General features: G+C 43.5%; 1 protein-coding gene across 1 annotated transcript in view; it reads right to left on the bottom strand.

Annotated features, from left to right (window-relative positions):
- The window catches only part of BICC1 (BicC family RNA binding protein 1), a 677,586-nt gene that overhangs the window by 32,272 nt on the left and 626,910 nt on the right, over positions 1–18,404 (bottom strand). Inside the window, exon 18 of the mRNA XM_029609769.1 lies at positions 10,132–10,291. Within this exon, the coding sequence (XP_029465629.1) occupies positions 10,132–10,291 (160 nt within the window). The remainder of the gene's footprint in view (positions 1–10,131; positions 10,292–18,404) is intronic.

The following is an 18,404-nucleotide window of genomic DNA, read 5'->3' on the forward strand; positions in this document are numbered from 1 at the left end:
TTGGCAAAAAGTAACAGGCTGAAAGGTCACCGAATCAGAATAGCCAAAAATGGATCCCTGCAAAAATAAAGTCTGAATCTTTGAAACATGATTAACTGAACAAATGGCCAGAAGCACAGCCTTCAAAGAGAGATCCTTTAAAGAAGCCTGTTTCAAATGCTCAAAAGGAGAAGAGAAAAAAAACCCTGTGAAATCAAATTAACATTTCACTGAGGAACCAAAGACCTAAAAGGAGACTGCTATCAACTCCCAGCAAAAAGTGGGCCACATCCAAATGAGCTGCTACTGAAACACCCTAAACTTTGCCCCATAACAAGAAATAGTTGTAACCTGAATCTTTAGAGAATTCAGGGCAAATCTTTCTCCAAACCTGCCTGAAGGATGGACAAAATGCAAGGAATATCAGCACACCTGGGGGGAAATGGACTGATTCCTACAAAACACCTAAAAACACCTAAAAAGTGCACTAAATTCGGACTTACAAGCCTTCAACAAGGTGGAATTTAGTGAAAGCGAATAACCCTTCTTCCAAGAACCAAACTGTAAGAGAATGGAGTTGGATCTCCCAGGACGATCAGCCCCTGTGCTAGGAGTCCCTGTGCATTTGGCAGATGCAGGGGAAGGACTATGTGATCCATGAACCACCGTCTCTGTGGCAAATCTGGAGCTATGAGAATCACTTGACTGCTTCCTGCCTTAATGCTATGAAGAACATGGCCGATCAGAGATTAAGGAAGATAGAGAAGACTGTCCTTCAGCCAAGGTTGAACCAGCAACTATGTTCTCGACACAGACCATCCTGCAATGACTTAAGAACCAAGGAACCTTGGCATTCTTGCATGTAGCCATGAGATCCATGAGAGGCAAGCCCCACCTGAGGCTCACTTGATAAAAGGAATCCAGATTCGGCTCCTATTCGCCTAGATTCAAAAGATTCCTGCTCAGAAAATCCACTTGAAGATTCTCCTGGCCCACAATATGAGTCACTGATGGGCAGAAGAGAATCTGAAGGTCCTAGGGCAAAAGAAGATCTTTTTCCTCCAAGATTCTCTGATTTCTGGTTCTCCCTTCTCTGTTTACATTTTGTCACTGCTGTCACATTGTCAGAAGATAAACTGACCACTTTTCCCTTTTGAAAAGGAAGAAAATGAGAGAGGGCCAATCATATTGCCCTGGTCACCAGCTTGTTGATGAACCAGGATGCTTCCTGTTGAGATCAGAGACCTTGAAACCACTTAATCCAGGCAATGAGCCCCCCAAATGAAAAGACTCATGTTTCTGTGACATAATACATGGGGGAAGTTGACAAATTGACCCCTTGCAACAGGTTCCAAAGGACCAGAAACCACTGGAGACTGACCCTTACCAATTCTGGCAATGAGAGTTACAAATCATAATCTTGGGAGTGGGGAGACCAATGTGACAGGACAGCAGCCTGTAGAGGTCTCTCATATGAGCCTTGGACCAAGGAACTAAGTCTAGAGATAATCCCAGACCCTCAGGTCTACCAACACCCTGAACCACTGTACCTGCTGAATCAACTTGTCCACCCTTTCTGACAGCAGGAAGGCACGGCCCAAATCTATGTCAAAGTGTGTGCCCAAGAAGAAAGATTGTTCTTTGCAAAACTGACAACCCAGCCCAAGTCTTTCAAAATCTAAACTACTTGCTGGATGCCTGAATGCCTTGCTGGTATGACTTTGCTCTGATCAGCTGTTCAGATAAGAGTGCACCAACACTCCTTTATGCCATAAAAAGACCGCTACCACCATCATCACTTTGGTGAAGGTCCATGGAGCGGTCTCTACAGGCTGAAGGGGTCTAAAGCAGGGGTCGGGAACCCATGGCTCGCGAGCCAGATATGGCTCTTTTGAGGGCTACATCTGGCTCGCAGACAGTCGCCACACTTTCCCGCTGACCCAGCTGCTCCCCGGTCCTCCTCCGCCCGGGCTTAAAATGCTGTCAGCCCGGGCGGAACGCGGCAGGACAGCTGGAGTCAGCGGCACCGGCGTGCTCTCTTCGCCCCCCCTCGCGGCCCGGAAGAGGAAGTGAAGAGTATCGGGTGCCTGCGCGGCAAGAAGAGGCCACGCTACTGCGCTCGGCATCGGCCCGAAGAAAAGAAGACTGCAGCGCGGCTCGGAGGAAAATGAAGAGGTTCAGCCGCGGCCGATGGGACTCCACCTCCGCGAGGGCTGAAAATGAAGAGGTTAGCGTTGGGAGGAGGCTGCTGCTGCCGCGAGTTCCCGGGGTGGGGGAGAGAGAGAGTGAATGAACTCATTCACTCGGGAACTCGCGGCAGCAGCAGCCTCCTCCCAACGCTAACCTCTTCATTTTCAGCCCTCGCGGAGGCGGAGTCCCATCGGCCGCGGCTGAACCTCTTCATTTTCCTCCGAGCCGCGCTGCAGTCTTCTTTTCTTCGGGCCGATGCCGAGCGCACTAGCGTGGCCTCTTCTTGCCGCGCAGGCACCCGATACTCTTCACTTCCTCTTCCGGGCAGCGAGGGGTGTGTGTGTGTGTGTGTGTGTGTGTGTGAGAGAGAGAGCCTGTACATGTGAAAGAGAGAGAGAGAGAGAGCATGAATGTAAGTTTACCATTGGGAACCTGTATGTGTGTGATTGAAAACCTGTTTGTGTGAAAGAGTATGTGTGTATGATTGAGATCCTTTGTGTGTGAGAGAAATCATGTGTATGTATGATTAAGAGCCTGTGTGTATAAGTAAGAGAGAGATCATGTGTGTCTGTGTGTGATTGAGAGCTGGTTTAGGTGATGGAGCATGTGAGTATGTGATTGAGAGCCTGTGTTTAAATGAGAGAGAGAGACCATGTGTGTCTGTGTGTGATTGAGAGCTGATTTAGGTGAGGGAGCATGTGAGTATGTGATTGAGAGCCTGTGTGTAAATGAGAGAAAGAGAGGACATGTTTGTAAGCATGTGAATGAGTCTGTGTGTGAGAGAAAAAGACAGCATGTATTTATGTGATTGAAAGCCTGTGTGTGTGTGTAAGCGTGAAAAGATAGACAGCATGTGTGTAAATGTGTAATTAAGAGCCTATATAAGTGAGTGAGAAAAAAACGTGTATATGTGAGTACTGAGAGCATGTGTGTATAGGTGTGTCATTGAGAGCCAGTGTGAGAGAGAGCGCTGGTATGTGACAGAGAGGAGAAAGTTCCAAGCAAACCACCCCACCTCCTGCTAATTCAGAACAATCTCAGGACACCTGGATATCAAACGTTCCCAGGTATGCAGAGCAAAAAAATGTTTGTATCCTTATTATTTTTCATTACTGGGTCTTTGTGTCTGCTATTTTGAAATATTTTGTTGGTATCTGGAAATGTTTTATATGTGTTTTTAATTATTGGATATTCCACTCATTAGCTGTTTCGAAATATGTTCTTTTTGTTAGTACAGTTTTACTGCTGATGATTTTATATTTCTTGATTTGTTTTATAAGGATGGGTGATGTTTCTTTTTTCCTTTGTTACACTGCATACAGAGACTCTGGCTTGTTGCAGTTTCCAATTCATTTTTTTCTGTATGCTTCTTGTTATGCGTTTTGGTCTCTTTATTCTATGTTAGGTGAGGGACAGCACGTGATTCAGGTGAGGTTTTCTGCTGGCGTGTAGTTTCTGTGTAGGACTCTATAGCAGCCTGACTTGGTCCTTTTTCCTAATAGGAGATGTATTGGTGTCTTAAGGCCTGGTGTAATATTTTCAGAGACTTATTGTACTTTAAAAGTGTGATCTTACATAAAATGCACACATTTACTTATATTTAGTTTTAAACATATTGTATGGCTCTCATGGAATTACATTTTAAAATATGTGGCGTTTATGGCTCTCAGCCAAAAAGGTTCCTGACCCCTGGTCTAAAGCAATATCTTTCTTGGGGATCATGAAATAAATGGAATACCTGCAGAGACTCCTCTCACCTGGAGGAAACAGAACAAGCATTCATAGCAGTTGAAAACAGAGTTGTCTTGCGAACCGCCCTTTGACAGCCGAGAAACAGAGCAATACCATGAAAGTGTTGGGAACAGGAGCATGCAATTCCAGAGCATAACCTAGGTGGATGACATCTAACTCACTGACTAGAAGTTATATAGGTTCACTCCTACTAAAGCGACCTCCTACTGGTAAGTCCAGGGAGTGGACCCACCAAGATTCATTTAAAAGACCAACCAGCTCCTGCGGCAAAGGCAGAGTCTGACTTGAGCTTTCTGAAACCATGAAAGGACTGATTCTCTTTTGTCTGTGAACCCAAAACATAATAGGAGACTGACTACCTACTCTGCCTGTATCACCTACTGTCTCAAAACTGACCTCATTCGATCTGAAGGAAACCAGGAGCATATACTCAAGCAGCCTCTGAGGCTTTAGCTTTCCTAAGTTCTTAACAAGCTGTTTCAAATCCTCTCCAAAAGGAGTTTTTCTTTAAAAGAGAACTTCCCAAGATGAGACTTCGACCAGGAATCCACAGACCAGTTGTAAAGCCAAAGCAGCTGCATGGCCACAACAGCAGACAAAGCTTTAGAGGAAACATGGAGGAAAACATACAGGGCATCAGCCAAAAAGGCTACAGCCACATTCGAGCTCTGAGGGAGCTGTTGAATCCAGCATATGAGAGCTAACCACAAAACCGCCTCAAACAGAAGTCTGAACCACCAGAGATGTGGAAGTAAACAGATGCTTTAAAAGGAGCTCTATCCTCTGATCTTGGGGTACTTGAAAGAAGTGCTACCCTCAACAGGAATTTTAGTCCTTCTGGTGACTGCTATGACCAGGGCATCTACCCACAGCATCTGAAACAGATGCCGAACATGTCTTGAGAGAGGGTACAACTTAAGATTGTTCACTCCCCTAAAACTGCTCCCAGGATGTTCCTCACTCAGCCAGCACCATCTCTTCTACCTCCAAATGGAGAGGAAAAGCCTTGGAGGACCTGCAGACCTCCTTAATAATAGGATCCAAAACCAGCAGCTCCTCAAACTTAGAATCCATAATTCTAAGACATGACATGACCTGGTTATTTAAAGATGCAATTTCTTCTCTGCAAAACAAACAGACTGCAGAGTCATCCTCTGACAGAAAGGATTTCTCTCTCCCTCTTCCACAGAAAACCAACTGAAGGAGTCTACTAGATCCTCAGGAATCTCCCAGAAGCTCTAGTGAACCAGGGAATGGCAGATCCATCATATCCCTGGATCCCTTCAGGGGCCTTTAACCCACAACAGGAAGAGCAGAAGACAGAGGAAGCCTTGTGTTTCCCATCAGGCCTCTGAAGGACACAGAAAACTTGATGTAGAAACAAAAAAAATGCAGGGGAAAGCTTTTCTCAGGAGATTGACTCAAGGAAGCCTGTTTTGATGTCATAAGAACATAAGAACATGCCATACTGGGTCAGACCAAGGGTCCATCAAGCCCAGCATCCTGTTTCCAACAGTGGCCAATCCAGGCCATAAGAACCTGGCAAGTACCCAAAAACTAAGTCTATTCCATGTTACTGTTGCTAGTAATAGCGGTGGTTATTATCTAAGCCAACTTAATTAATAGCAGGTAATGGACTTCTCCTCCAAAAACTTATCCAATCCTTTTTTAAACACAGCTATACTAACTGTACTAACCACATCTTCTGGCAAAAAATTCCAGAGTTTAATTGTGCGTTGAGTGAAAAAGAACTCTCTCAGATTAGTTTTAAATGTGCCACATGCTAACTTCATGGAGCGCCCCTTAGTCTTTCTATTATCCGAAAGAGTAAAAAACTGATTCACATCTACCCATTCTAAACCTCTCATGATTTTAAACACCTCTATCATATCCCCCCTTAGCAGTCTCTTCTCCAAGCTGAAAAGTCCTAACCTCTTTAGTCTTTCCTCATAGGGGAGCTGTTCCATTCCCTTTCTCATTTTGGTCGCCCTTCTCTGTACCTTCTCCATCGCAATTATATCTTTTTTGAGATGCGACGACCAGAATTGTACACAGCATTCAAGGTGCGGTCTCACCATGGAGTGATACAGAGGCATTATAACATTTTCCGTTTTATTCACCATTCCCTTTCTAATAATTCCCAATATTCTGTTTGCTTTTTTGACTGCCGCAGCACACTGAACCGATTACAATGTTATCCACTATGATGCCTAGATCTCTTTTTTGGGTAGTAGCACCTAAAATGGAACCTAACTGTGTAACTATAGCATGGGTTATTTTTCCCTATATGTATCACCTTGCACTTGTCCACATTAAATTTCATCTGCCATTTTGATGCCTAATTTTCCAGCCTCACAAGGTCTTCCTTCAATTTATCACAATCTGCTTGTGATTTAACTATTCTGAACAATTTTGTATCATCTGCAAATATGATTACCTCACTCGTATTTCTTTCCAGATCTTTTATAAATATATTGAAAAGTAAGGGTCCCAATACAGATCCCTGAGGCACTCCACTGCCCACTCCCTTCCACTGAGAAAATTGTCCATTTAATCCTACTCTGTTTCCTGTCTTTTAGCCAGTTTGTAATCCTCGAAAGGACATCGCCACCTATCCCATGACTTTTTATTTTCCTAGAAGCCTCTCATGAGGAACTTTGTCAAATGCCTTCTGAAAATCCAAGTACACTACATCTACCAATTCACCTTTATCCACATGTTTATTAACTCCTTCAAAAAAGTGAAGCAGATTTGTGAGGCAAGACTTGCCCCGGGTAAAGCCATGCTGACTTTGTTCCATTAAACCATGTCTTTCTATATGTTCTGTGATTTTGATGTTTAGAATACTTTCCACTATTTTTCCTGGCACTGAAGTCAGGCTAACCAGTCTAGTTTCCCAGATCGCCCCTGGAGCCCTTTTTAAATATGGGGGTTACATTAGCTATCCTCCAGTCTTCAGGTACAATGGATGATTTTAATGACAGGTTACAAATGTTTACTAATAGGTCTGAAATTTCATTTTTTTATAGTTCCTTCAGAACACTGGTGTGTATATCATCTGGTCCAGGTGATTTACTACTCTTCAGTTTATCAATCAGGTCTACCACATCTTCTAGGTTCACCGTGATTTGGTTCAGTCCATCTGAATCATTACCCATGAAAACCTTCTCCAGTATGGGTACCTCCCCAACATCCTCTTCAGTAAACACCGAAGAAAAGAAGTCGTTTAATCTTTCCACGATGGCCTTATCGTCTCTAAGTGCCCCTTTAACCCCTCGATGATCTAACGGTCCAACTGACTCCCTCACAGGCTTTCTGCTTCGGATATATTTAAAAAAAATTTTACTGTGAATTTTTGCCTCTACGGCCAATGACTTTCCACAAAGGCCAGTACTGGGGGATCCAAAGCCAAAAGAGGCTGCTGAGTACAAAAATCAGTGAGAAGCTGAGAAAATATGGCAGATGCTCCCACCAAACCAAAAGAGTTGAAGGATTCTCCCATCTCCTGCCCCAAACACGAATAATCTCAGGCTGCCTTCCCTGATGACTGGAGAGAAAAACTGGAAGCCCTGGTAGCAGGAGAACACTTCCCCGGTACTTCTCCAGCAAGCACAAAGGCCTGATGCTGAACACTCCCACACGTGCCACAACAGCAACTGCAATTCCCCTTTTCTAAATTGCCGGAGTCTTTTCCCTCATGCGGCATTCTGAAGGCCTCCCATAGACCAAAAACTCACCCAGCAGGGAGAAAGCAGCAGCCGGGTCAACACTCACCAGAGGTCCCCAGTAAAGGCTCTGGTTGCTCTACAGAGTGCCTCTCTGCCACTGCTCTCTGCTTAGGATGCGAGGGGTTTTTTGTTTTTATTTAAAAAAACAGAGCCTTAAAGAGGCAGTCATAAGAATAGAGAGGCAGGCAGGGGTGGAAGGTGTGTGTGTGTGTGGGTTGGGGGGGGGGCGGAAGCAGACCCACGGAACCTCTCCCACAGCAACCAGCATTTGAACAAAATTTCCTGACCAGATCCATGATATCTCCTTTTCAGGGGAAGGGGGGAGGTTTGTGTTCATGCCCAGGGATTGTCTCCATCCCCCTCCCTCTGTCCTCAAAAAGGAATACTGTACCTTCACAATTAAGAGAAGCGGATACTTCTGATCAATGCCACTGAATATGCATGAAATAGATTTGCATACATTGCCTCCATTGCATATAAATCTGACTATTGTATATTCAATATGGATATACTGAAAACCAGATCTTTTTGTAGCTCTTGAGGACCAGAGTTAACTATACAAGCCAGGAGAGGAATAGACAACAGGATATTCACAATGAATATGCATGAGATGCAATGGAGGAAATGTGTTCAAATTGATCTCATGCATATTCATTGTGAATAACCTGAAAATCAGACAGGCTAAGGGGTACTCCAGGACGGCTTGAAAAACACTTATCCAGAGGTATTTCCTTTCCTCTTCACTTGTGAAGGTACAGTACTCCTCTTTCCGTGGACAGTGGAGGAGGAAGACAATCCCTGGATATGCCACAACCCCTACACTAACAAGAAAATAATACTCCTATTTAACTGAGTGGCACAAGAATTTTCTCAGGCCTGTGTATCTTCCTTTTTCCTGGCAGAAGGGATTCACTTAGAGAGTACCTTTATGGATTACTATGGAGTGATCCGCAAGTCCAAACAAACCACTAGCCAAGACTTTCACAGATCATGAGCATAGATTTTGGATCAGTCGCATCAGACTCTAATTCTGTCTTCAATAATAGGAAGGGACCTTTGTTTTTGGGTTTTTTTCTGGGAATCTCAATGTTATCACTGGAAAAAGACGTATTTATTTATTTGATCATTTTTATATACAGACCTCCCTCAAAAGAAATCAAGTCTGTAAAACTTGTTGCTAATTTTTTGTTTATTGTAAACTGAGGTGATGTTATTAATGTGCCGCGGTATATAAAAAAATCACTAAATAAATAAATAAATAAGTCGGTTAACAGTACGACAAATACATCTCAGTACAGCAAATACATCTCAGTTAAATCACAATAAAATAGACCTAAAAATATACACACATTAAAATAATATAAAACAAAGCATAAAATTAATTCCTAGCACAATTCTATGCGCTTCTGCGCATTATTTCTTCACCTAATTCTATCATTAATACATCAGAATTTCAGCAAAATTCCTTGGCTATAAGGAATCTACCCTAACCTTCCTGACCACCATATTATAAAATTTATCCTCTTACTAATGAAACAGTAGACTCAAACTTAATAAAACTTAATGTCTTAATAGGCTATGGAGTAATCAACTACTAGCTCCATTTACTTCATTAAACGCCTGCTCAAATAGCCAGGTCTTTATTAGTTTTTTAAACTTCTGAATGCTTGCTTCTGTTCTAATGTCAAGTGGTAGTGCACTCAATTTTTGGGCTAGCCAGGGAGAGGGTCCTCTCTCTCTGACTGAGCTCAAATGCGCTATTTTTGGTGAAGGAATCGTAAGCAATGCTTTCCCTGAAGATCTTAAATTATGGGCTGAAGTATGGATACGAAGAGACTCTTCCAACGATTTTTCTCCTTTTTGTTATAACACTCATTTTCTACTACCTTTGTTATAACATTGAAATTCACAGAAAAAATAAATAAAAACTGAAAATTAAGGTCCTTAATAAAAGGCTAGAAAATATTTCTATGAATACTTTTCAATTATGAGGAAACAGTAAATGGGACCTTGCAAAAAGATCACCAATTGACTGTACTAAACAAAAAACATTTTGACAAACCTCACTTGTTCCTGGACTTAAAAAAAAAAATTGCAAATGGGAATGCAAAAGGATGGGGGACCTTATTAAAATTAATAATAAAAGTACTTCCTGCTTTCCTTTTCCCTTGCTTTAATGGGAAAGGGAGAAGGCTTGAAGCAGGAAGACATGTACTTTAAGAAAATATGAAATCAAGTGTTTGTATAATTGAACTATGAATTCCAGATTACATCTGTTTATATATTTATATGCTCAAGATTTAGTTCATGTGTGACATATAACACATAAGAATTTGGCAGTTATTTAATAACAAATTTGTGCTTTGTGATGTTTTATACAAAGACCAGGAAAAGATAACAGTATTCTTCCTAAAAGGTTTTCAAATGCATTCACCAATCACAGTGGAATTGAAAAAAATTTAAAAATATCCATTTTACTTACTTGATTTGTTTTGTTTTCGTTTAGGGCTTCCCATGGATGATGGGTATTCGCTGTGCGCTGTGGAGCCTATACCATTACGGTGGTCTCTCCAATTATCAGCCTCACAATTATTTCCTAAATGCTCTCGACTGCTGGACCGTGAGAGAGATAATGAGGAGCCCTGCAAGAGGACAACAGGAAAACTATTAAAAAAAAAAAGAGGCATTAAGGAGAAATTCTTACCTGCTAATTTCCTTTGCATTAATTCTGCTACACTAGTCCAGCGATGACAAGTGGGTTATTTCCCCCTACCAGCAGATGGAAGCAGACAACACTCTTCCTCTGTGACATCACAGCCAACACTTAAGAGGTAGTGCTAGCAGCAGGAATCCAGGATCCTTCTCACAAAGCTTTGGGTCAGACCCCTTACACAAACAAATAGTGAAAACCAACCTGAAACGAAAAATCCCTGTCCCATGCAGGAGAAGGAAGGGTAAAATAAAGGTAACACTGGAAAAGGATATCCAAACCTGAACTTCAGTAGAATCTAAACTAGAACAGTCAAAGTTATGCAGCCATGTTTCCCAGTTGGGTCCTGGACTGGTGTAGCAAGACTAAAGGAAAGGAAATTAGCAGGTAAGAAAATGTCTTATTCCATCTTGTCCTGCTATACCTGTCCAGCCATGACAAGTAGGAAGTACTTCAATTACTGGGGTGGGAGGAAGAAAGGGCTGCCTGCAAAACCCCCGACCCATAAGCTGACTCCTTCCATGCAAGCACATCCAGCTAATAATGCTTCATAAGGGAATTCAGGAACAACCATGTAGCAGCCTTGCAAATATTACTGGCGCAAGAGCATGCACCTCCACCCAGGATACCAGTTGTGCCCTAGTACAGTGGGCATGCACCAATTCTTGAGGCTTCTTGCCTTTGAGCAAATAAGCCAAATCAATGGTGTCCTTTATCCAGCGAGCCAAGGCAGCCTTAGAGGACTCCTCTCCTTAATGTGGACCAAACAGGACAAAATTTGTCAGTCTTGCAGAAAGCATTAGAGTCCTCCAAATAGAACAGGATTCTTTTTCACATGTCTAGTTACAGGAGACCCCGGTACTTTGGCACACACACCTCCCGAAAAAATGCTGGAAGGGAAATTGCTTGATTGATATGAAAACAGAATTCACTTTAGGAAGAAAGGATGGCACCAGCTGAAAAGTGACCTCTGGATGTGATCACCAAAATAGGGTCCCGACCAGATAAGGTTTATAGTTCTGAGATGCGCCACACAGAACAAATAGCCAATAGAAATGCTGGCTTCAGCGATAGGTTCTTCAGCAAAGTCTGTTTGAGAGACTCAAAAGGGGCCCTCATTAAGGTCTTCAACATCAAATTCAGATCCCACGGGAAATGATGGGACGAAAACAAGGGTGCAATCTTCTCACGCTCCTCAAAATGCAGTACATATCCAGATGAGCTGCTAGCGAATCACCCCCCAGTGCCCCCCGGTAGCACGAAGCCTGCACCTTCAAGGAATTCAAGGCAAGTCCCTTGTCTAGATCACTCTGAAGGCAGGCTTAATATCTGCCCTCCAAGGAGATTCCGACCTGGACCCACAAAACTGCTCAGTCACCAAACGCGAATATAAGCCAAGGACATGGACCATTTGCAAGAATTCAATAGCGCAGAAATCACCATTGAAGAATACCCTTTCCTGTGGCGTAGTCTCCGCTCAAGAGCCAGGCCGTAAGAGCTGGATTCTCCATAACCACAAGCCCTTGATCCAGAAGGCCCCATATGCCTTTAGCAGGTGAAAGGACTGGTCCACTTGCAACCACAAGTCACCCACACCGCCTCATGTGACAGTGCGCAGATTAACCAATCTGGAGCCAACAGAACAACCTGGTTGCTTTTTCTTTGTAGCAGCCTACCTATGCATGCCCACAGAGGGAAATCATATAGAAGGGCTCCCTCCGGCTAGGGCTGGACTAGGGTGTCGATACCCAATGATCCCTGTTCCTGGCACTGGCTGAAAAACCAGTTTACCTTTGTATTTTGTCGGGTTGCCATCAGATTCACCTGTGGACAACTCCATTTGCAAAAGATCCAGCGAAAGACATCCGGGCTTAACTCCCATTCTCCGGGATCCAAACTGTTGTGACTGAGAAAGTCGACTTGAACATTCTCCTGATCAGCAATATGAACTGCCGAGAGCAACTGTAGATATTTCTCTCCTCAGAGGAACAGGAGAAATATTTTCACTGAAACTCCCTGACTCCGGGTCCCCCCCTGCTGATTTACATGTGCCACTGCTGTAACTGAAAGGGCCCTACCCCAAATCAGTAGGAGGAAGTGAAGAAGAGCCAGGTGAATGGCTCTAGTCTCCTGCCGGCTGATGGACCAGGAGGCCTCTGCTGGACACAAACTCCCATGAGTCACCTGCTCCTGACAATGAGCCTCCCAACCGGAGAGGCTCACTTCCATTGCCATCAAGATCCACAATGGGGTAGTTACGCTGACTCCCTTCAGCAGATGCGAAGGATCCATCCACCATACACCAGTGACTCTCGTACCCGCTGACTCAGAGGAAGCTGCACTCTGGAGACCATTTTGACAGGAGTGACGCTTGGAGTGGTTGCATATGCGCCCTATCCCAAAGTACCAACTCTGGAGTTGCTCCCATCAAGCTGAGCACCTGCAAATAGTCCCAGGCCGAGGGAACCAGCAGTCCCAGAAAACTCCAAACTTGTTGGTGACCAGTTTTATCCAGATCCCCCTGGTAGTGGCGTACCTAAAATATTTGGAAACCGGGATGGATACTTCCTTTGGCATGCCCCCCCTCCCCTGAAGGGTCACTCCTCCATCCTCTCCCCCATAATCTTCGGTTCCCTTCTCCCTCACACAGCCCTTCTCACAGGCTCCCTTCTCTCTCTTGCATACACTCACACCCCCCTGCATACAGGCTCCCTCCATTTCTCTCTCTCTGACACATACATGCCTCCTCTCTCATAGAAACAGAAATGACGGCAGAAAAGGACCAAACAGTCCATCCAGTTTGCCCAACAAGCTTATGGTAATATCTGCCACGCAGTCATCCTCATCAGTTTCCCAGACTGTAAAAGTCAGGGCCCTTGTTTATTGATGTCTGAATCCAATTCCCAGTTACATCTTGCCGTTGAAACAGAGAGCAATGTTGCAGTTGCATCGAAAGTATCAGATTTATTGGTTAAGGGTAGTAACAACTGCTTCAGCAAGTTACCCCCATGCTTGTTTCCCCAGACCATAAAAGTCAGTATCCCTGTTAGTTGCTGTCTGAATCCAATTCCCCTTTTCCTCTTTTCCCCTGCGATTCAAGCAGAAAGCAATGATGGAGTTGCATCAACAGTATGAAGCCTTATTTGTTAAGGGTGGTAACCGCCGCACCAGCAAGTTACCCCATGCACTCTTTTCTTCATTTCCTTCCTTTAGCCTTTAGGGCTCCGCAGTGTTTATCCCATGCCCCTTTGAATTCTTTCACTATTTTTGTCTTCACCACTTCCTGCAGAAGGGCATTCCAAGCCCTGGAGTTTCATGTCATGACTCCTAATTCTAGTGATTTCTTTCCAATGGAAAAGATTTGCTGATCGTACATATCATTAAGACCTTTCAGGTATCTGAAGGTCTAACATACTCCCCCCCCCCCCCATACTGCCTCTCCTCCAGGGTATACATATTTAGGCCCTTCAACCTTCCCTCATAAGTTTTTTATGGCAACCCTTCATCATTTTGGTCACCCTTCTCTTGACCACCTCTATCCTATCTCTGCCCTTTTGAGATATGGTCTCCAGAACTGAACACAATACTCCAGGTGAGGCTTCACCAAGGACCAGTACAAGGAGACTATCACCTTTTTTGTACTGGTTATTCCTCTCTATGCAGCCCAGCATTCTTCTGGCTTTAGCTACTGCCTTGTCACACTGCTTTGCCATCTTCAAATTGCTAGACACTATTACCCAAAGGTCCCTCTCTTGGTCCGTGCACAGCAGTCTTTCACCTCCCATCACATACAGCTCTTTTGGATTACTGCACCCCAAATGCAAGACTGTATTTCTTGGCATTGAACCTTAGCTGCCATATTTTCTACCATTATTCAAGCTTCCTTAAATCACATCTAATTTTCTCTACTCCTTCTGGCAAGTCCACTCTGTTGCAGATCTTAGTATCTTCTTTAGTGAACACTGAACCGAAGAATTTGTTTAATATTTCCACCATTTCTTCATCTCTCTCCACACAGTGCTCCTTGTCACCTTTCAGTTTCATTAATCCACATCAGGCCTCCCCTTCTTTCTCTGATATATCTGACAAATGTTTTGTCTCCTCTCTTTACACCTCTTTGGCAATTCTTTCTTCCGCTTAACTTTTTGCTTTCCTGATTTCTTTGTCTCCCTCATTTTTAACAGATATTCTTCCTTGTGTTCCTTTTTTGGGGATCCTTTATACTTTTTAAATGCTGTTCTTTTTGCCTTGATTTTTTTCAGCCACCTCCTTAGAGAACCAGATCAGTTTCCTTTTCCTCTTATCCTTTATTTTCCTAACAAATAGATTTGTTGCCTTTGTAATAGTTCCTTTTAATTTGGCCCATTGTTCCACTTCACCCATTTTCTCCCAGTCTTCCCATTTCTTTCCCCAGGTACATCCGCATTTTGACAAAGTCCATATTTATGAAATTCAAACTCAGGTCTTTATGACTTCTCTGTATCCTTTTTGTGATATCGAATCATACTATCTGATGATCACTATTGCTAAGGTGAGTCTCTACCCAAACAGAGACATTATCCCCGTTACACACAAGCACACACCTTCACTTCTAGTGTCTTACTTATACACACATACACCTGCACTTTGATACACACATGCAGGCTCCCAATCTCTTACTCATATACATACACCCACATACAATCTCATACATATGAACATACCCTCCTTCCTCTCAATCACACAGGCTCACGTGTGGTCATTCTGGGCCTGTCCCTCCTTCAGCTGCTATCCAGCCCCTCTTCCCTGTCTTCTGACATGAACAGGATGGGTTCATGCACGTTCATGCACAGGATTGCTGCACGTTGGGCCACCGCCTTAGTCTTCTGCCGCAAGTAGGATGGGGCTGCATCCTTAGTCTTCTGCCACAAATGGGTTGGTTTCCACTCAGGGTGTACTGGATGCCTCCCTAGTCTTCTGCCGCGAGTCGGATGGGCTCCGCTTGCAGCACACTAAGCCTTGGTTTTCTGCTGCAAGCGGGATGGGCTCTGCTCGCAGTGTGCAGGGCCGCTTCCTTAGTCTTCTGCTGTGAGTGGGATGGGCTCCACTTGTGGCTGCCGGATGTCACTGCTGACAGTGGCCTCGGGTCAGAGTCTCTCAATGGCACTACCCTACAGATTGTCACCCGGGACAAGCTGCCGCCTCGCCCCCCCCCCCCTCCCCCAGGTATGCCAGATCCTCCCAACATAGACTAGTACCTTTATGGCTGGCCATACCCTCTTGGCAGGAATATGGGGGGGGGGGGGGGGGGGGGGACAGAGGAGCAATTGCCGGATGCCTTAGCCATGGTCCTAGCATGGAAGAAATCCCGGTTTAGAAAAAGCACAAAAGGCCTATCTAAGAAAATGAAAGAACTCCAGGGAAAATTCCCCCACCCCGGCTCTCAGAATCAAAGCAGGCACCGTCTCCTACTGAGCTCCCTGTGCCACTATGGTTGGCAGCTGCACAGGAGGAGAATATTTATTTATTTTTATTTATTTATTTAACATTTTTATATACCGAGGTTCTGGTAACAATGTTACTAATCACTTCGGTTTACATATAACATTAGGATGACTAAACATATGAGTCTTACATAGAACAGGCGAGTGAACTTGGACAAAATTGAATTAAAAATAAGGCATAATAAGACAACAAATAAATAACAACAATCTTATGGACAGGCTGATGTCAGAAGACTTGAATATAGAAACATACTATAACCTCAACTGTACCAGGAAAGCACTGGGATGATGACGCTGGGAGAACTACAGAATATGAAGTTGTGATTACCTGGGTCATTCCTGTTCCAACCAAGAAAAAGCTTGATGCAAGAAATCCTGACTCAGATAGAGCTCAGTAGTAGGCTCTCTCACCCCAGCGACCTCCTGGCCTGAACATGCAGTCACATTCAAAATGGCCACTGCCTCTGGAGGCCATACTGAAAGCTGCATGTCAGGGCCATCCAGGATTGGTGCACCAAAGAAACTATCAGGTGGCAGAGGGGAGCTAAGCTTGCCATCAAGCATGCACCGGGTTCCTTCCCCAATCTCTTAGCACACTAAAGAGATAGGTTCCTTCTCAGCGGCTGCCCAAAGGACACCATAAGCATCATAGTAATGCATCAGGTCAGCCATTTTGCTCACTACAGTTGCCGAAATGCTGCAGGGTGTCAGAGAGGGAGAACCGGTCACACTGCACCAATACTTTCCCCACGCAGTTAGTATCATCAACCGCAGACCCCCCCCCCCCCCCCGGAAGACCATTCCCCAGCACTAACTGCAGTCACTTGGCAAAACCACTGTTGGTTAGCTAGGGGAAAACATGGCAAGATACACCACTGGCACAGGAGCAAAAAAAAAAAAAAATCCTCTCAGTAGGAGAAAACAGTGGACTAATCTCTCTGTTCTCCTATTTTTTTTTCTTTGTGGCTTTTTTTTTTTTATTATGCTTTCCAGCCGGGTTTGGGAGCAGATCAGGGCTCACACTTCTGATCATGACCATTGGCCTGACCCAATGATCTGACCTCAAATCCATCAATAAGCTACTGCACCAGTTCAATCCTACCATCTCTGCTGGAGGCAGAAAATACTGGATTCCTACTAGCTCCATCTCCTAAGTAATGGCTGTGATGTCACAGAGGAAAACAGTGTCATCTAACTATTGCTGATAGGAGGAAATCACCCACTTATGACTGGACTAGTGTAACAGGACGCGATGGAATATTTATTTCTCAGTGCACAAAGGGGACTTGGTCATATTTCTTCAGATATAGAAACACAAACACAGAAATGACGGCAGAAAAAGACCAATCGGCCCATCTAGTCTGCCCAGCAAGCTCCCACACTTATTTCCCATACTTATCTGTTTCATCAACCAAGTTCAGGGCCCTTGTTTGTGGGATGCCATAAAAAAGAAGGCATGCAAGAGAAATGTCACTCAAAGTACTATACTTTATTCCTTTTAAAATGTTTCACACTCTTAAAAGCTATTCTTAGGAAAACACTCAACATTAAAAAAAAAATACACTGAGACTAAAATAATAGTCTTGACCCCATGAAAGGAGACCTGGGGTGAACTTTTCAACAGGTGTCTATACCTCAAACCAGCTGAGGCTGTTTATACAATGCAGAGATATCACTCACTTCCTCAGGGAAGAAAAAACTTGAAGGAGAAAGAGGAGCAAGGAGCCACATGTTTCTCTAGTATTGTTAGTATATATGGTTGGTCTAATATATTGATCAGTGCAAGTAACAGGTGAGGAATATAAAATTGGTCTCTTTTACTGAGCCAAACAATAATCTGGCAAGTCTGGAATGCAAGTCTATCAGCAGAGAATCTACTGAACACAAAAAAAGACAAAAGAAATGTATATGGACTGGCTTCATTTAAAAAAAAAAAATCTGTTCTTTACACTAGGCAGTGTGAGGAAGGAAGTTCTTTTGAACTTGTGAAAAAAAATCTGCTGTGTAAAATTGATCTCTTAAATAATGATAAATGCAACAATCTAAGATGAAAATTACATCACCATATTTAAAACATCACCTGAACTTTAGACCCAAATTTACAGTTAAATACTGCATGATAGGGATACTGCTACCATCATTTAAATTTGTAACAGTTAGCCTTTATATCACCACCCCCTTATTTTTTTTCTATCTTTGCTTTTCTTAGACCATTTTTCTTGGTGTCAGCTTTGCTCAGCATTGTTCAGCTTCGTTGATCTATTCCCAAAAGTGAAGTCTTTTATAAATCTTCAACAGCCTAGAAAGAAACCAATCAGCCCCAGAGACTGTAGTCACTGGAACCAATCATACAAGCTTCATAGTTTAAAATAAAGAAAACCATTCTATTTGTTTAGACCTCATGGAAAATATACATATACACACACAGTTGTGCTCATAAGTTTACATACCCCTGGCAGAATTTGTAAGATATGTAACATTTTATGAAAACATGAGTGATCACACAAAAAAAATGTTATTTTTAATGTTTCAAATTAAACCAATTTGCATCACAGAGTAAAC

The sequence above is a fragment of the Rhinatrema bivittatum genome, chromosome 7, assembly GCF_901001135.1.
Source record: "Rhinatrema bivittatum chromosome 7, aRhiBiv1.1, whole genome shotgun sequence".
Taxonomy (NCBI): domain Eukaryota; kingdom Metazoa; phylum Chordata; class Amphibia; order Gymnophiona; family Rhinatrematidae; genus Rhinatrema; species Rhinatrema bivittatum.